Consider the following 20284-nt stretch of genomic DNA (forward strand, 5'->3'; position numbering starts at 1 on the left):
TTTTTTTTCCCTCTTGCATGAGGTTGAAGTTTGTGAAGTTTTTGTGTGAAAATTCACCCCAACCATCTGGCTTATAATGGCAGGAGACATCACTGAGATGACAGACAGACAAATGGACAAATATGTGGTGTTTTATCACCTCATGTTCTCCCTGTGCTGGGAGTGTCAGAGACAATAAACCAAGATGGATTCTAATTTATAAGCACAATAAAGGCAGGACACCGGGGATACGATAAAGCAGCACCATCAGGGAGAGAAGGGCAGCTTCCTAATGAGAGCATGTGGTTCCTTAAACAGTCCTGAAATCCTGGTGATGAGACATTTCCAAAGCCTTGTCCAAGGAGAACTTTTCCTGGTTCACTTCTCGCTCCTCAAAGCGCTCTGTTTCTGCTAAGGAGAGTAAAGTGGTGTTGGCACGACGGAGCCTCTGCTCAGCCAGTGTCTGTGGAACGACTCAGATACCACCAAGCAGCAGCTCCGGAGTCAATGCATGGCTGAGCTGCTGCCTTTCAGATGTCCTCTTCTGCGGGATGGACCTGTCTCTTGACTAGAGCCGCTCTGCCATTACCCTGCTCGTTCGTCAGCAGTGATGAGGACCCAAGAGGAAAGGTGGATTTGTCTTTGTGTGAAGCATCACAGGAGCACTAGTTCAACATTCATTGCATCCGACCCGTGACTGACTCCGATGTAGACCAAGGGAGTACAGGAAGCCCCAGCTAAACACAGATCTGGATAACTAAACGAGGACCAGCTGCTATCCCCATCAGATTAGCTAATTCCTTTGTACAATCCTTCCTTTTCTTTATTCCCCTCTGCGTAGTTTATTGCCTCGTAACAATTGCCGAAATCACCCAAACCACAGTAATTTTAGAGCTCAGCAGACAGAGCTGTCTCACGTTACTTCTCCTTCAGGGGTTTCCTTCAACAGGAGAAGTTGGCAAGGTGAAAAAAGGGATGGGGCTGTGCAGACAGAAGAGGTAGGGAGAAAGCCAAAGAAACCTCAAGGAGAAAGAAAGATGGAGCAAGGTCCGTTTTGGGGTGTTAGGAAAACATGAGTCTGAGGGAACACCTCATCAAGCTGTAGACGTAAGCGCACCTCCTGTGTTGGTCCTGTGAGAAAGGGACTCGGAGGAGGCGGGAAGGAAGGGGAGAGATGGAAATTGGGCAAATTGGAGAGAAGCCTTCTAATGAAATCATAACTTGAGCCTGAGATCTGTCTTTCAACACCTCATGTTTTCACTCCATATGGCCTCACTTCTGGAATTTTCTTGTTCCATGAGTTAAGCTGCATTAGCCACTCATTTAATGACCACCAAAGGAAGTTGTTGGTGGGAGAATGACTGTGCATGGGGTGAGAAAAGACACAGGTACCCAGAGATCCCAGAAGAAAAAAAAAAAGCAGAAGATGCCATCTTTTGTCCAAAATTGTTCTTTTCCTTTGTGGTGATGGTGAGGCTGGCAGCAATCAGAAGTATTTCCAACCTGCCTGGAGCTCTAACTGGAAAATGCAGAAGACCAAGCCATCTTACCAAATTTCCTGCTTTGAGTCAGTCCAGAAATTCTGTCACAACAGATTTTTCTGAAAGTATTTTCACACTTCCACATCTGGAGGGAATGGTGCTTCTCCTAAAAATACTTGTTCATTTTGCACCTGATTTTGGGGCCAGTTCTTACTCTGTTCAGAATGGGTTCTGTACCAGGGACCACAGCTGTGGATCGGTGCTCAAACCATTTTCAAGCCATACCTCTTTCTTTAATGCCACCCTTCTAACAGCCACATAGTCCCCATAAGATACTAAGTATATCTGTATTTTTTTTTTCATTTATGGTGGGAGCACATTAAGACCAGCAGCTGCTAGGAAGGCAATGACAGCAGAGTCTCACTAGGCAGAAACAGCAGACGCCTGTGGCTGGATGCCTCAAACAGAAACTGAACAACATTGAAACAGTCCCATCAAAACCCCCTAAATCCTCAAAAGTGCAAGGAAAAACTTAACCCTGTGACTTGAACCCAGTGCTGTGGTGTCTACCTGGTTATGCAAACTGCAGCGTGGCTCTGAGATTGCCTGCTGGGACTGGGATGGGACCAACAGGACCTGGCTGCTGAGACCAAAAAGGGCAATAGATTGACCATGGGATGTCTGTCGGTCAGAGACATACCCCACTGTGGGGGTAAGTACTAGCAGGGCTGAGCTCTCCTCTTACCTGCTGGAGGTCAGACTAGGTGCTAGCAGCAGTGATGCATGACACTTTCGTGTCTGCCTGTCACTCTGGGCGGGGATTGCAGTTTAATCACGGTTGTTGCAGAGATGAAGGATTATTTTTGGTGCTGGTCCCAAATTAAGGAGTGAGAGGAAGACCTAGGTCAGGGATGAGGGTTGGGAGAAAGCCTCAAGTTGTGGCATGAGCCAATTAACCCAGCCCTGAGTGACACCCTCCTGCTGGGACGCCCGAAGGGTGCTAAAACCCAGAGGACCGCGAAGGCGAAAGCTCAGGCTGAGTTTACAGAGAGCAAACTCCTTTCTACAAAGGACCTGGCAGCTCTTTCCTGGCCTTGCAGCAGCTCAGCATGATTCACACACAGCCAAGGAGGGGCTGCCTGTGCCAGGTACTGGAGTCAGTTCCCATTTCTCTGCAGCGGAGCTTTGACTAGGGAAATGTGAGGCTCAAAGCCTGAAAAGCAGACGCTGCTGGGCTTCTAGCCCCACGGAAGGAGGCAAAATTAACTTGCAGACTGGGCGAGCCGATAGCCAAGAGCCTCCGAGCCCTCAGGAGCAGCAGGTAAGCCTCTGTGTTCCTGCTGGGAGACAGTCTCAAAGCTGCAAGGCTGCTGCTGAGACCCTGGTCGCTTCCAGCTTTCTTGTGATTATCCATCTCAGCAATAAGATGCTGTTAAGTGTCTGATTACTGCATTGTTAAAGCCTTAAGCCTGGAATCTGACTACTGTGTGGTTCCTCAAGGGGCAGCCAATCGTCCTCCGTCCAACAGTAATCCTTCCCTTCCCTCGGAAAAATAATAAAAAAGAAAGACAAGTGATATCTGTCTGCAGCAGTGCTTTCCAATCAAGTGAAAACTAGCTGGAAAATCAAATCAGCTGGTAAGTTCCTGCAAAACACAACTCTATCTCTTTAAAATCTCCCCTTTTGAAGGGATGAACTGAACAGCAATAGCTGCTGATGTAAAACAAACCATTATTCCTTCTGTCTCCTCTCCAAGCCCCCTCCCTGCAGACATACGAGTCTGAGGGAGGCAGATGCTCTCTGAAGACTATTTTCCTCCGTTAAATAAATTCACTTTCAAATAATGTGTAATTAAATGTGTGGTATTGAATTAATGTTTTATTCCGAGTGCTTTGGCAGCAGGGGACCTGCAGCGGCCTGGCTGGTGGAAAGAAAACACGTTCACCAGAAAGACTCCCTTTCCCTCTCTTTCCCTTTTCCTCCCACCTTGCCAAGAATCCCAGTCCCTGTTTCTGAGAACTGCTGAAGTGTACCAGTGTGTCGGTGAGGAGGATGCTTTGTGTAAGGTTGCTTTTATGATACGTTGCCGTGGGGCTCTTGGGCATTTCACCCAATGCAAAGATGTCTACAGCCCACTCTGGTCTGTCCTTTCTCTGTCTCCTGCTGGGCTTAGTCTTCCTCCTCAGAACAGCCCAGCTGTGTAGTTAACCCTCATGTATGAAAGGCAGAGCCCAAGTGTTCTCTCGGGGTGTGAAGTTGTTGCTGGATGCTTAAGGAGACATACTACTGAAGCTAGAGAGGCAGTTTCGCTCTGCAGCCTCGTGTCAGACAGAAATTATTTGAGAGGGTGTGGGAGATGATGGGAATCATTGCTTGATATTTAAGTCTTTTGTCTGGAGTGTTTAAAAGGTTTTGGTTCCATCAGCAGTGTTTTCTCTTCCCCTGGGAGCCAGCTAAGGAGGAGCTGGTGTGTAGAGAGGTATAGGTGGGCACAGGGTGAACTTGCACCCACGCTTTGTAAGGGTGATAGCAGCAAGGGGGACATTTGGGAAGTCTTCCAGGTCTCCATACTAAAGGACATTTTAACCATTGACAACAGCATTGACAACAACAGGGATTTACTTTCTTGGTTCAAGGAAAGGTCCTGTTGGTACAATGAACTCTTGCTTGAGTAATTTCATTAAGTCATAAACCTGCAGAAAGAGGATGCTGTCTTAAATGCAAGAGCCTGCTGCTGTGCAAGGCCCAGAAATGCTGGAGGCTTTGTTTCCTTGTTGCTCTGGTCATTGGCAAACATGTGTTGGGGGTGATGCTCTTGCTGTAGCGCTTCTGCTTTGGGATCTCCCCAGGATAGTTGTGCTTCCACAGGACTCTGCAGTGTTGTGCATCCCAGCTGAGACTGCTCAGCACCCAGTAGACATCTATGTCTCTTTGTATTGCTTTCTTTATAAAATAATTACTAAGTGGTTTGTACTCAGATTTATGGGACTGAGATGGATGAGGAAAGCTTGAAACGATGTTTTTATAGGAGGTTTAAGCTGTGATGGAAGTTTATGCTTAAAAAGTGTTTACGGGGTGATGCCAAGCACATTCTAACACTATTATTTTTCAGATTTTTTTCATGAAGAAAATGAGCGTTTGCTTTGGTTTGGGCTTAGACTTTGCAAGTATGTCACACCAGGTGATGTCATCTGCTTCCAAATGGTTTTCAGCATGACGTGGTGAGGGAGTCTGGCAGGTTCTGGGCTTGCATCCGCTGAGTTGTTGGTTTAAGGGGCGAGTGCGCTTTGCCTTTCTGTCAGCACCTTTACACACACACACACATACACTCATTTTACACTCACCTTTAGCTCCAAGCGTGTTGTACACGTGCAATGCTATTGCTATGTGGCTGACACCGGAGCTGGTGCTGCAGCAGAGATGCAGCAGCTCCAGGTACGGCAGCTCAGCAGGTGCTAATCCAGTCGCTCCGCGTCGCTAATCAAATCACTCTGTGGAGCTTGAGGGCTGTGTTGCAGAAATGTGGCTCTCCCTTGAATCATGGCTGGCTGGCGTTAGCTTGTGAGTGAAAGGCAGCCCTTTGGGTGTGAGCTTCCTCTCCACTTGCTATTGCAACTGATGTCCTAATTGCTGGAGGTATGCTTGGAAATGCTGGATGTAAGATAGTTTCAAAGCAGCAGAGATCTGACTGGTAGAGTTTGCTCTTCTGTTGTCCTCTTTTCATGAGCTTGATTAAACTGAATTTCAGCTCCCAGTGCAGATTGATATTCCTGGATAATTTTTTCTAGCCCAGATTGTCCAGGTAAATGAATCGAGGCTCACTGTTTGTTAGTAAGGACCATTTAGCAGCATGTAGTACGTTAGCCCCAGATCTGCTGGGTCAGCTGGGCAGTAACGACTCCTTCTCATCCAGAACCTGCACTCGTGTCTTGTGGCTGCTCCCAAGGAATGAAGGGAATGGTAAGAAAATGCAACGAACTGCAGAAACATAAAGTAGTTTTCTTTTAAGGTCTTTATGAAGGAGTATGATCACAACTGTTTGATAACGTAATATATAGTCAGGCAGCAGGGGCTGCCTGGAAGCAAGTTGCCAGCATCTTGGTAAGGTACAAGAGATAAATAACAGTCTGAAGAGAGGCTGTGAAACTAAATAACTTATATTGGTTTGCTGAAGATCAAAAAGCCCGAGAAGGGGTGTAAAGAGGGGTAACACAGTAAAAGGGAGAGCATCCTTTGCATTTCTGGTTGTTTCTGTCAAGACCAAAAGAGAGATGGATGGAAGATGTAAAAGTCTCTCTCTATTTTTTCCATGTGGACAAACACAAATGGCTATTAGAGATGTCATGCAGAATTAGTAAGATTGAAATACTGCCCCAAAAAATGAAGAAAAATGTCTGAGTGACGTGGTCTTGTCCACAGGGCCTGCAAAAAGAAGGGGGTGGAAAGGATCTTGGTGCACCCATGTTTTGGAGCGCAGGTGGCTCAGCCAAGGACTGTGCCTCCTCTGCCAAGTTCCCAGAGATTCAGATATGCTTTACATAAACCACCATGATTCGGCGTCTCTTTGAAAGGACTGTCAGAACTGCTTGGTGCTTATAATCATGAATCTTTTGAAGCTGAGTCCTTGAAGGGTGCCTTGATGGAGGAACTTGGCAAGGAACCAGCGTCTGGGCACAGTGCCGAGCTGCTGAAGTGTGTATCGAGGCCTTTTTCCAGAGGTGGCTCATGTCAGAGCTGGGAGAGAAGACACCAGAAGTGGAGGGTACCTACTCGGAGTCCATATGGAGATAAGAAACTGCCTGGTTTTGTCTTCATTTTTTTTAAATGATGTGGGACTGATTCTCCCTTTGTTTACATGTGCTTCACAGCAGACTGCCATTGAAATCAATATCCTTCATTGACTTTGATGGATTTGCACCGGGCCAGGAGGGAGACTCAAGACTCTGTGCAGCTAGCCTATGCCTTATCTTCTCTCACTATGAGACAAATCTGTGAGAGAATGGCTTATCAGCCCTCCAGTGGCCAGGCTTTTTGATGTGATCCTACCCAATCTGCACACTTTGCTCTGATCAGGTACATTGGGTAACTCATCTACACGTTTGGTTGACATCCAAGTTGCTATTGACTACCTGACATGAAAGGCACTCTGTTTGGTAGTTACATGTCTTAATGACACGATTTCCAGTGTAAACTGTAAGCTTTGCTTATTTTGTTTTAATTGTCATAGAGCAGTGAAGCTATGCACAGTTTATTCATAAGAATTATTTTAGCAGAGTCAAGAAAGAAGTGAATGAATCATGTTGACTGAGAACTTTGCTACCTTTTTGTGGACAACTTATGCATAAAGAAAAAAGAAACAATTCTTTGGCATAAATTAGTTGCAGCAAATGACTCAGCTGCTACTGAAAAGTGTCATTGTTGTTATCACTTATAAAGTGCTGTTGAGGCAAATGAGTCTTTAGAAGCTTATAAAAATCAAGGCCATTACCACAAAGAAGACAGGTTCAGACTCAAATCTAAAAGAAGTCAATTTTAAAATAGGGATTGAAAAGCAAGAGGGTCAATAAATAGAGGAGAAGTGCCACAAAATGCCAAAGGTAAGGGAAGGAAGAACTGGTGATGGAGAGGTGCAGAGAAGGACCTACCTCTATTGAAAAGAGGGCCACGTGTGGAGAAGAAGAAGAAAATGATGGAAAATGAATATTGGCTAGAGAAGAAAGCTGCTGATTAAGAGTGTAGCAAGAGTAAAAGGAGAAATTTCCCTAGGTTTGCTCTGTTTCTTCATTGAGCTACACGTTGTTCATGAATTAAGAGTCCAAGGACAGGAAACTCACTAGAAATACAGCAGCCAGACAGACTGCTGTTCAGGAGTCTGAAAGAAGGAGATGTAAGGAATTAATTTCAGACCTGGCGTAAATGATCCAGCTTAATAAGTAGTTTTGCATTTTGCTGTAACTACAATACTGGCACTGCTTGTGGTTTACTCTGTTTGGAGTTTGATTTATCCATTTACCTCCCGCTGTAGCCGTCTGTGTCCAAACACTATCATGTGCATCCAGGTTTCAAGAGTATTATCAAACTGTGGTTTTAAGGATGCTGCTTGTGATGGGAATGTGAAATGCAGAATTTGCAGTGGCATTGAACCCATCTCTTCCTCATCGGACCCCCAGGACTGATTTGGGAATGAGACAATAACTGGAAAATTAGATTCATGAAATGTACTCATGCAACTTTGCAATTTCTACTCATGTGATTGAAATGTGGTGGTTATTAGAAAAAGGGTGTTCTCATCACACACAGTCTTTTAGTAGCTCTGTGTGCTCTACCCGGGATTTGGAGGTTGTCAGGGTCTTTTTGCTTTGACCTTGTCACAAGCAAGAGAGATTCTGCAATATGAGCATAAAAGATCGGTGAAGAGTCATTGAATCAGTGATTTACGTGAAAAAGCTCTGTCTTTTCCAGGCTTTATCCCAGGGGCCAGTGCAAAAGTGACCCATCAGGACGTGGTAGATTGATATATGAGAAAAGCAGAATTAATCTTGTTCCCTCTTCTTCTTCCCCTATTTCCCATGGCTGTGCTGGGTTTGCAGGGTTAGCAAACTAGAGTATGTTTGTGTCGAGAAGAGGAGCAGACATGACTAAGGGACACATGGGAGCAAATATGAGGAGGAAGAAGTTGCTGGTTTTAGACAACCACTTTTCTAACTGAGTGCACTTTAAGCACAGATCAAGTCAGCCTTCCTGCAGAAGGTTCAGAGGAGGTTAGGTAAGATTCCATCACAGATCCAAAGCCGCAACCCTTCTGCTTTGGCTCTTCCAGAGAAAAGGAAAGGTTTCTGCTCTGGAGGCAATTTGTAAAGGTGAGTGCAGTGTCCCAGACTTACCCTCTTGCTAATGCTCTTGCTCACCCACATGCTACCATCATTGAACTGAAGTCTTGGGGCAACTCCAACCAGCTGCAGGTGTTTTCTGATTTGGTTCATGTGCTATTCAGAAAAACAGTTAAGGCAAAGCCTTGAAACACATTCTCCATGTGTTAAATCTTGATGGACAAGAAGGAAGGTGGGGGATATGCCTGACTCTCCTTCCGTGTCATGCAGCAACATAGAAATCCCCAAACAAGGACAGCAAGATGTTTCATTTAAAGCTGGAATTACTTCAGTGTTGTGCACTCACATCCTTCCTGCAGATACAGCACAGCCTTGAATGAGTTCCTGTCATGCTGTCGAGTCTGGTTATTTTCCTGTTGGGTCTTGCTGTGGCTGCTGCATAGATTCTTCTTTTGAATTGTCTTGTTGGCTTGTTTTTATAAGTTAATGGTACAGGGGAGAGAGAAAAAAAAAGGAAGTGGTACTTACGGGAAGACTGTTTGTGCACACCTTGTCGGCAACACAGCCGAGACAGATTAGCACACGACCGCCTGCCTAAAACAAATAAACACCAGCTGTTTATCAGGCAGGGCTCAGCTTTCTCCAGGAGGAGGTAAGCAGATTTATGCAGATGAACCTCCCAGGTGCCCTTGCAGCACAGCATCTTTCGTGGCCACTCGGCCTTGCTTATGAGTTACAGCCACGACAGACGAGCAGAGAGATGCAAGGTTAGCACAATAACACAGCATCCACACAGTGCCAAGGCTGTTTGTCATTGCTTTATGTTTAAAGCCCATATTTAATAGTAATGTAGAATTAATCATGGTGCTGATCTCACTGTGAATGGAAGAATTTGCTGTAAACTTACAGTATTTTAAGCCTATAGCATGTGAAAAAGCAATTTATTATAACTCGCTTATTATTCCATTTGTGCCTGAAACATGAAGCAAAATTTATGGCCACTCGAGGTTGAGAAAAAATTGTGATCAGCAAAAGTACAAGTGCTTTTCTGACTTTTCATTAAGATTGTCCAGTTGCTGTCAAACTGCTTAAATTCACGAGCTTTTCTTTTTTTTTATAACCATCCAAGTTTACTTTCAATCCAGCAGTGATACTTGAGTTTGCTACCTCTAAAGGACTGCTCCTCTCTCAATTCAACTCCATCTGCTACAATATGTCCTTAAATTCTTCATATAAATTTTCCATTAAGCTTCTCAGGTGACCCAAACAACTTTCTGCGAAATCTGGTCTTGAAGACAGATGGGATATTATTTTGATAATGTAGATGTAATTACACAGTCTGGATGTCGGCTCTCAGAAACGGCTGATCATTTATTAAGACGTTGTTGGGAGGAAAAATTGGGAGCTGCAAATTTTGGACAAGACCCTGGGGAGTTCAGAAAGAGAGGTTTGCTTCAGTTCTCATGATGCTACCGCTTACTCATCAGAAGTGTAAATAATGCCAAATAGCATCACTAGTTATTCTGAGACGGTTTCCTTTTTAACTCACACAAAATGGGGCAATCGTATTGCAATTGCTACATTTCTGTTGGGATTCTGAGTTTTTTAAAGTGTCCTTGGGCTCTTCTTAATACAAGATCATTTCCCTGCAGCTTTCTTGACTGCTGCTATTCAGGAGACCAAGAATGCAAATACACAGTTTGTCAGTACAGCAAATCCTAGGTACGGTAGTGATGAGTGCTGCAGAAAAGCTTGCCAAGAGAAAGAAGTAAAAACCCCTTTTCCTCTACTCTATTAAGTAAATTGTTGCCATTTGAGCTTTTCTTAGATTAGGACTTTCCTCACCCAAGTGTATCACTTAACATTTCAACACATAGTATTTCAGATTTCTCAAGGTACTCCTTAAACACTCAACTAAACCAGGTGGAGAAGGCAAAGTCCACACGTGATTTGTTCTCCCTGACTGTCACTGCAGATTTAAAACCAAAGTCATTTTGGATGTGCCTACCATCCTGTACCTTAATGTTACTAATATTATTAATATTGGTAACTAACAGTTTTCAGTCTATTGAACAATTAATGGAAAGGTCAATGGGAATTCTCTATAGAGGCATCATTCATTACAAGGCCCATTGCTTATGCAATCTTGCAGCATCCATTTTCCCAAACAAGGAGAAGGGCCAGAGATGGCAGCTCCTTAAACCTGCTTGTGAGCTCCTAATTAAAAAGTTTAATTGTATGAAAGCTTTTTGGATGTTAGTCATCCAATCCATTGGCTTTTTGATGCATTAAATGGTACCTATGTTGCTGTGGGGCATATGCTCCCTTGGGTCGAGTCAGGTGCCTACTCAGGCACCTGAGTGGTAGGAGCTGGTGGCAGATTGTGATGCTTCCCTGCAGCTAGTTTGAAACCCGGTGTTGATCACCTCCACCTTCTATATCTGCAGTGCCCCACAGAAAACCTGAGCTGAGGGGCACATGCCTGTACAGCTCCCATGGAACATGGAAAAGACTGAAAAGCAGTTGAGGCTGTGAGCAAACAGGTGCAGGGCCAAGTTATGAACACCCCGGGGTAGGAGTGGAAAGAGGGCACTGTTCCATTTAATGCCTCTGCTTGAGAAGACCTCTAATGCACCAGCTTTTGCTCACCAAGCACTGGAGAAGACTGTGTGGCTCTCACAGCCCTGCCATGACCATCAGGCTGAAGCTTGAGGTGGTCTGCACTACCGCAGTTCTCAAGGGAGGCAGTAAGCTCTAGTGAATGGCAGTTTAGGGAGATGAAGTTCTCGGTTCTGTGCCTCCAGACAATGATCCTCTTTGTATTGCCAGAGGAGCTGTATGGGCACTGTGATGCCAGAAAGGTGCTTAGAGTTTTGGCAGAAAGTACTTGTTGTCCTAGTGTCATCCTCAAAAGACAGCGTGGAGACCCCCAAGCTCTTCCAGCAACGAGTGACATTTAATCATGACCCAGCAGTTGTGGAGATCCCACCAGTCACTTACCTGTCTAGATGCCTAGTCCCTCAGCAGATCTAGCCCTTATGAATGGCCCTGTTAGCTGAGCAGACCCATCTTCATAGTCCTCTGTAACTTTGTTAAATTAATAGCTATTGCTCTTTTGATTCTACCTGAAACCTCGGTTGCTATTCTCTGTCAGTCCGCACCATTCTAAATGTCAGTGGAAAGGATCATTGAAACTAATGGGCTGAGTTTGTCTGTTGTGCCAGTGACTTTATCCTGGGATGACCTTGTTTCTGAGGGAACTGTCACACAGGAGATGGCTGCAGGGTCAGAGTCTTGCCGTAGGGCAGCACTTCGCACTTCAACTCAGCTCCTGCTGCTGCCCTGAAGTGCATGGGGGTCAGTGGTCCCCTTCCCCTTAGGTACACTTTGCCTTGCCAAGGCTCAGCCTCAAAAATCTGCCCTAGTTTGGGTTTAAACTGATCCTGACTGAACTGCAAAACTCAACAGGACCTTCTAATCTCACCTGGCCTGGCATTCGAAGTGTGTGACCTTTGCTACGCCTCGCAGGAGATGAATTATTTCCAGGAACATTCCAAAGAGATTCAGGACTTTGTAGCAGATTTTGCCCCAAAGGTTCCTCTCCCTGAGGACAAGCTTGCTATGAGCTTGTAGAGAAAACTGTGCTAAACTTCAAGTGCTTTCCTCGCAGATGTTTTGTGTGAGACTAGCTCCATCCCAGAGATGGCTACGTTCCGTGGGTGGGTAAAAAGATCTCTGTAGATACTTTTGCAAAGCAATTTCAGATCCTTTGCAGCTTGCTAGAAAATTGAATTAGTTGTTTTCCATTCCCTGAATTAACCCTGATTCATTCTTCCCTCAACCCTCTCCCTCCCTTCCCTCCAACAGATGTCCAGCATATTAAGAGGAGAGACATCGTTTTGAAGAGGGAGCTGGGAGAAGGTGCCTTTGGGAAGGTGTTCTTGGCCGAGTGTTACAACCTCAGCCCCACCAATGACAAAATGCTGGTGGCAGTGAAGGTAAATCCCAAGGGCGAATGGCAGAGATTAGGGCAGGGGCCGGATGAGCCTGCGTGGGAAAGGGAAGCAGGGGAGGGCTGGGGGCCAGGGACGGACATTTATCTGATACCGGAGATTGTGGTAAATCCACTTAGTCACACAAAGTTACAGTGTTTTGCTTCAAGGTCGTCTATTCTCACCCATGCCAAAGTTTTCCTTCCTGCTGATGCAGCCAGGAGACAGATGGGGAGGAGAAACTGGTCGGAAAGCTGGAAGCTCCCACGCAGCTGCAGTGTGGTGTCCACCTTCCCTCCACGAGGGACCGGGGCCCTTCTCTTTCTGGATTTTATCTTTTTGTGCAACATGCAGAAGCTGAAAAGGGACCAAAAAAAAAAAAAAAAAGCCTCGGCAAAAGTGAGCACTTAAAAGCTAAGCACGACAAACCAATTTGCTAGGATCAATTTGCTGCAAGATGGGCAGAACAACACAGCTTGGCTCCATTCAGCTCCTCTTGCTTAGCCACAGATTGCTCCTGTTTTTGGTGATTTTGAGCAAACACCAGTTCAGCTTGATTTGTGCTGTGTTGTTTGCATCCTTGTGAGGGTCCTCACGTGAGCTGTGCCCCACCAGTGTGGCTCTGGGCAGAGGAGACCACTCAGCACAGGAACGTGCTCTGCTCTCGAGTGGCACCGCTTGGCAGACACACACGGGCTAATCCCTGGAAGTTAATTGATGCCTCCTAACTCCTTGGAAGAAGATGTACATTTGAATGAATGCTCTACAGGGAAAAAGGTTCCAGCATTCTCTCCAGGATGCTGGAGGCATCCAGTTACTTGAGAGTTGTTATAATCATTGGCAGTTCAAGCCTTTTTTAAGCTTGTTTGTCCCTTTATGCTCTGGCTGTGAACTGCAAGATTGTACCTTTCACCTCTGAGACTGGTTAAAGATGAGGTAGCACAGTTACTCATATGATTAATTGCCTGATTATATGGCTGGTACCTGCCTGTCAGTGTCAGCCATCCCTTATGTGATCCTGTCTCTCAAGTCTCTACTGATTTTCATTTGCATGTAGGCAGAAACAGCATCTGAACTTGTTTCTGTTAATTGCTACTATGAGCTTACATCTCCAGAGTGCCTTTCATCCTGCAAGATCATACAGATCCAGCTTTGGAACAGGGCCTTGAAATCTGGCTTCTTGCCAGTTCAGGGAGGGGGAGGTAGGGAAAAAATCCCTCTAATTTGGGCCACATTATAAGTCTTAGGAAAAAAAAAAAAAAAAGGAAAAAAAGAAAAGAAAAGAAAGAAAAGAAAAGAAAGAAAAGAAAAGAAAAGAAAAGAAAAGAAAAGAAAAGAAAAGAAAAGAAAAGAAAAGAAAAGAAAAGAAAAGAAAAGAAAAGAAAAGAAAAGAAAAGAAAAGAAAGAAAAGAAAAGAAAGAAAATGGCTTTACATATTACGTTAAGATTTGACTGCATTTTCTGAAGATCTCACGCTCCCGACAGAGGCTGAGAGCTGCCTCCCAGGGCAGGATACGCTGGTCAAGACAGCTGAGTCCACAGCCCAGAGTCTGCCTCTGCTCTCAGGGACCCCCTCCCAAGGCCAAAGAAAGTGGCTCTCTTACTTGGTTAAATGGACTGAGATTTTCAGCAGATCTAAAGGTTGCAGCCCCGCAAACACACTGAGCTTTGATGTGATGGTATGGACAAGCTTCCTGTTTTCTTCAGCTTGCTTCTAAAAACACCCCAAGAAATGCACAAAAACTATATTCAGTGAAGAGTGTTGAGGTTACAAAGTCAAGTACTAGAAATGCTGGAGGGGCTGGTATTCAGGACATGTCCTCTGAACACATATTTTTCATTTCCCTTTGGACTTCTTCGTCGTGATGATCGCTCCTGTCTCTGAGAGCTCCCTAGATGTGAGTATACTTGTTCTCAGCCACCCAGCGAGGTGCTAGGGTTGTGTCATCCCCATTTTGCAGAGGGCAGATGGATAAGCAGAGAAACAGAGCTACAAGGATCCACTTAGGTGGAGGATGGAGTTACCGACTTGCCTTTCCAGCCCCATGGACAGCAGGTACCAGATCCACATGGACTCCCACTGCTGCAGTACAGACACGGCACTTGCACAGAGCTGGCCCTGATGCCACCTGAGAGGGGATATCCCAGGTAATATTGGATCAACTGACAATTTGTGACAATGGCTGCAACCTGCAGATGCTGAGTGACTTGCTGGATGTCACATAGGAACTGTGTGATGAAGGCACAAACACAATCCACCCCAAACCTTCCCAGGAGAGGCATTTCAATGGTTTTGGTGAGAGATCCCTTCTCTTCCTCCGGTTCTGGTCTTCTTTCCCTGTTCTACCACTTCCAGCTCTTGTTTCCCTCATTTCTAAATGCTTTGCTGTGCAACCTTATTAATGTGGAGGTTTTTTTATTTGTTTGTTCGGTTTTTGTGTGTGATATTTACAAACTTACAGTCCTAACACTTTGTAGAAATGATTGTGTGCAAAGGAGAGGAAACTTAAAACTCACTGCAGCTTGAGATATCACATGCAACCACAGAAAAAAGGAGGAGAAAAGAGGGATGGGGGAGGCAACTGTTTTCCTGAGGAAAAATAGAGTAGCATCAACATTATGAAGATATTAAATGTGTAAAAGTAATTGGGTGTTTGAGATAAGGATGGGTGCTTTGCCATCTGCACAGTGTAACTAACATCCGTCTAAATATCTCTAGTCAAGCTACCCCAGAGGACACAGAATTAAAATAAAATTATGCCATATGACTAGCAGTTTGTGAGAAGAAGAAGGAGATGAGGCAGTGTCCTAAGGCTTGGGTAGAAACCTTGCAGCAGATCTGCTCTCAGGGGAACAGCAGCTACTCAGGAGGACTCACTACACTCTGTAGTGTTGCACAAAGCAGCACCATGGACCAGCCAGAGAGGCATGAAATGTGATTGTAGCAAGTTTCCTTGGATCCTTTTCAACTCCCATTAGGCCACACGTTTAAAGCCAGAGCTGGTATTAAAGAGACCTGGCATATGGAGGATGGGAGAACATAGCTGAGACCCAGCAACTCAAAACCAGAATTGCCTCTTCATTTCCTTCAATGTTTGCAAAGACCGTGCTGATTCTCATGGCCATCCCAACTTGTCAGATGTTCTGGACTTCAACTTTTTACTCAGTGCTCATGGAAGAGCCCTCCCTTGATACCCTGAGGTGACAACATGCTGCTTTCAAACTAGCTTTCTGACGCAACTGCAAAATAATGCACAAACGAGTGGCCTCCAACCCTGGGGAACCCACCTCGATCACCAGCTGCAACCACAACAACATCTTCATAGCAAACATGCTGCAATATCAGGCTGGTACCCACAGCCTGAAGCCTGCAAGCAAAGTGGTGTGCTCAAATGCGGAAGATGAGATATTCTCATAAAGGGTACCGATTTCAGCATCAGTCTGCCAGGGGAGTGTTATAAACAGCAGGGAATAAAAACATGATTTTAAAAATTATGAGAAAAGACTTGACAGTGTCCTTCTTCAGAGGCAGTTTGAAAAATCCACACAATAACTGCACAGCCAGGCAAATCCATCTTCTGAATAAAGGCAGTGTAGTCAGCTATTTCAAAATAAAAGACAGATAGCAAGGACTGGCTGGCTCAGGAATTTAATAATAATGAGATATGAAGCCATTCACCCCTAGGTCACCAGTACAAATCCTGCCCAAGCTGGGAATAATTGGAAGCTATTACCCTCTGAAGCATGTTTGCTGCTGCCTGGGAAATGAGTTGGGGAACCCGCTGGGCCAGTAACTACACAAACAAAATGCTGAAATGGTGCCACCAGCACCTACCACCACCCTGCCAGTACAACTGGACCCGTGGCAGCCGTTCTTCTCCCCTCCCTTCGTCGTCAGCTCCTCTGTGATGCTGTGACCCATTTGTTCTGGCTTTGTCCCCACCTGAGCCCACCCTGTGTGTATCTGTGCCCCTTCTTTCAGGCACTGAAAGACCCCACCTTGGCAGCCCGCAAGGATTTCCAGAGGGAGGCAGAGCTCCTCACCAACCTGCAGCATGAGCACATTGTCAAGTTTTACGGGGTGTGTGGTGATGGTGACCCGCTCATCATGGTCTTCGAGTACATGAAGCACGGGGACCTGAACAAATTCTTGAGGTAGGTGCAAAAGGGGGTACGGGAGATGCTGTCCAGCTGCTCCACAGCCTTGGTGTGGCTGGTTATAGATCTGAGGTGCACCAGTGACACCACTGCCATGTGGATGCTGGTGGGCTGGGTAACAAGAACTAGTTGTTCTAAGAACAGCTTGTAGGTGATGATGGTCCTCGCCAGATTTGGTAGTTTATTAGCCACACCTTGAATACAGTGTTCATTTTTGAGCCCCTAACGACAAGAAGGACATTGAGGTGTTGGAGAGAGTTCAGAGAAGGGAAAAAAAGCTGGTGAGGGGCTGGAGTACAAGTCTGATGAGGAGCGGCTGAGGGACCTGTGGGGTTTAGCCTGGAGAAAAGGAGGCTGAGGGGAGACCTTTTCTCTCTCTACAACTACCTGAATGGATGTTCTGGCATGGAGGGTGTTGGTCTCTTCTCCCAAGTAGCAAGTGATAGGATGAGAAGTAATGGCCTCAAATTGCACAAGGGGAGGTTTAGATTGGACATTAGGAAAAAGGGTTGTCAATCACTGGAGCAGGCTACCCAGGGAAGTTGTTGAGTCACCATCCCTGGGGGTGTTTAAAAGATACATAGCTGAGTTTCTTAGGGATATGGTTTAGTGCTAAAGTTAGGTTAATGCAGCAAGTTTGAAGCTGCAGGAAGTGTGGCTACAACTTCTCTATGCACTGTGAGGGTAGAAAGACGTGAACCTGCTGTCAGCAGCTCCAAGTCCCATCCACCCAGCAAAGCCATGCCCTGCTGAAGCAGGAAAGGCACTAGCTATCAGTCCCCATGTCACCCAGATCCTGCTTCAATAGGACCAGAACCAAAATATTCCTTTGAGAAACTTGCTGGACTCTTTGATATGATTGGTAACCCGGGTATTTCCTTATCTCTAGTTCTCATGCCTATTATCAGAAAAGAGCTGAGAAATGTCGGAGGGGCCTCAGGCAGTGCCTGTGGAGTCCATCCCTGGTCCTCGTTACCTAAGCCTCATCAGACAGACATGCTGACTGAGGTACAAAATATCCTAACCTGGGGCATCACGATACTCAAGAAGCTAGGCAAGGCCTGTCAAAGTGCCGTAATTGCCTTCCATGCCTCTAGAGAGACGCTAATTGCTGGAGCCACCCCTTCCCAGTGATCATTCAACCATTTCATCAGTGTGAGGCAGATCATTTGTGTGCCTTGCATCCGCCAGCAGTGAGGAGCAGGGGGCAACTGTGGGAGGATGTTTGTGGTGCTGTTCTCCCACGATACAGAAATTATGCTTTGAAACCTGTGTGCAAGTGGAGTGGTACTTACCTCTTGAAATAATTAGTAGTTTTACTTCGCATTATTTAGAAAATTGGACCCTTGATATTTTCCTGTTTTGACTGCTAAGTGTGAACATGATTGCAGCAGGAACAAGAAGCTTGAGCACAGCGGGTATAGGTGTGGGGTCAGGATACACTGCATGATTATTTTCCACCATCACAGTCAGTTTTTGACCAGTAAACACAAGTCCTTCCCTGAGGTTTTCATTTCTAGGCAATCACCTACACCAGAAGGGGGAAGGACCCCAAACGTTTCTGCTTCCTAATTTTGGCACAATTGTGGGTAGATGGAATAGGATTTTATAGCTCAGTCCCTATCTTGGGCTCTGACATACTTGACAAGGTAGGACAAGTGAAGGCTGATGCTACACTGGGTTTGAATGGTTCCTCAGACCCATGTTCAAGGACGAGCAGCCTTGGTTACCCTGGGACCCTCTCTCTTGTGGTACCCTGTCTTGCAGGGGCCCAGTAACCTCCCAGCAGAAACAGATTGAGATCTTCCTTCAGGTATGAAACCCTGCATTGGGCTGAAACTGTGTTTTTGTGCAGATTGAAGATGCAGTGTTAAGGACAGTGCCTCAGCCTTGTGACTGGAGGAAGACAGTCTAAAAAAGAGCATGAGAGACCACATTTTTGACATATTTCACAAGGAGGAGCAGCAAATTGACCCATTTTTTTTTTCCTGGCAGAACAACCAACCTTATTCTCCTTAGAGCAGGTTGACACCATGGCTGAGGAACAGTCTCCCTCTCTGCTCTAATTGACCTCCCAAACAGTATTGTCCAAACCAGGCTCTCCTGCTGTCTCAGAGGGATGTCTCATGCCCGCTGCCAATGTCTTGTGTAATTGCTTCACACAACAGCATGGTCCTAAGGCTGATACCATGCTGAAGCCATGCACCCCTCCTCCCCTGTGTCCCAGCCCTGCTCTGGGACATGTCTGAGAAACATGAGGCCAGGGTCTGTACTGGTGTCACCGGAGAAGCTTATTGTTATATTATCTTTGGCCTTTATGAAGGAAAATAAATTTTCCAGATGTGTAGTCCCTGGGATTGCAGCCTTGCGTCTTCCAGCTGCATTTAGCTGCCAGCTTTTCCTTCTCATGCAGCTATGGAGTAAGCAGCTATGAGCTCCCTTCTCTGCATGCTGGTGTGTTACAGGCAGTGAAATCCCTTGGTGCCCCAAAGATGGATTTTGGGACAAAGGAGCTTATACCCAGCAAACAGGAACTCAGAATGCCTAAGGGAGCATATGGAAAGAGAAACTTGGGGTTTTTGTGCCAGCTCAGCTGTCTACTGGTGGGAAACTCTAGGGGGCAAGGGCTGCAAGGGGATCAGAGAGGGTCAGTGGTGCAGGAGTACCTGGCATCCCTTAGCAAGTACCAGTTTTTATTGTGGCACAAGTCACCCAGTGCACAGCAGGAGATGGTTGTTCCCAGGCACTGGAGTCTGCAAGGGACACTCAAATAGACTTTTCCCAGTTTAACTGCAGAAATTGGAAAAGCAGTAAAATAGAAGAGTCTCACTTTAGACCCAGTTTCCTAGAGAAAAGCACAGTCGATAAATTCCCTGAAGTGTTGTTAGACCTTTGTGGGCTTCCCAGGAAAAAAAAAAAAAAAAAAAAAAAGAAAATTTTACTGGTCTGTATAATTAGCTGGTGTGGCAATGGGGAAAGTATGAGGATCCATGCCTACCAGCTGGTGTCATGTATGGGGATGGTTCTACACACCTTCCAGGGCCCCTGCATGTAAGACCACTGCAGGTTGTGTGGGTGGTAATGCTGGGTGCTCCCCACCACATGGACCCACTGCTCGGGGGTCTGCAGGAACCACCTTCCCTCTCTGCTCACCGAATATCTCCATCGCTTCTTCCCTTTCCTTCGCTCATTGGATTTCTAGCTTTTGTCTTCTGTCTGTGGTAGCAGCAAATTTGAAGTAGTGATGTTTGTATGTTGCCATTACAGACCCTCTTTGCAGTCTGTAGTGAGTTCTTGCCATTTGCTGTTAACTCAGAAAGGCAATAGATTTTGTTAAAAAAATTGCATGGTTCTGATTTTTTGTGTCAACTCTTCCAGTAGAGCAGCCCCACAGTCAGTCTGTCTTGGGACAGAAAGAGGCATTTCGGCAGAGGAAGCCAGGGGGATGATTTTCTTCCTCATGTTGGCAAAAGCCTCCATCACTCCATTATAGAAAAAAACCCCAACAGTTCTTTAACAGGCCCTATGGCCTTTCTGTAAAGCTGAATTAAACCTGTTTCTCCAAGAAGAGATGGCCAGACCCCATTCCTTGACACAGCTTAATGTACTAGTATCCCTCCTGTTAATCTCATAAATGTGTTGATACTTCTTTCTTCTGGACTATAACCATGTGGGATGGAGGGAGGTGTATGTATTATATAGGACATACCGAGAAGTGTCCTATATAGTAGGATGTACAAAGAGCCACTCAAATAAAGGTGTTGGCTGACCATTTTTTAAACATCACCTGTTCTTTTACAGAAGCTTCTTTGGAGGCCATTATTGTATTTTTAAGAAGGTGGCA

The 20284-nt window shown here is 45.6% G+C and overlaps 1 protein-coding gene across 2 annotated transcripts in view; it reads left to right on the forward strand.

The window, feature by feature from the left end:
* The window catches only part of NTRK3 (neurotrophic receptor tyrosine kinase 3), a 211114-nt gene that overhangs the window by 156071 nt on the left and 34759 nt on the right, over positions 1-20284 (forward strand). For both annotated transcript variants that reach the window (XM_082060583.1, XM_082060584.1), the window contains exons 13-14: positions 12158-12288; positions 16265-16437. In XM_082060583.1, the coding sequence (XP_081916709.1) occupies positions 12158-12288; positions 16265-16437 (304 nt within the window). The remainder of the gene's footprint in view (positions 1-12157; positions 12289-16264; positions 16438-20284) is intronic.

This window comes from Streptopelia decaocto (genome assembly GCF_964273445.1).
Source record: "Streptopelia decaocto genome assembly, chromosome: 9".
Lineage (NCBI taxonomy): Eukaryota > Metazoa > Chordata > Aves > Columbiformes > Columbidae > Streptopelia > Streptopelia decaocto.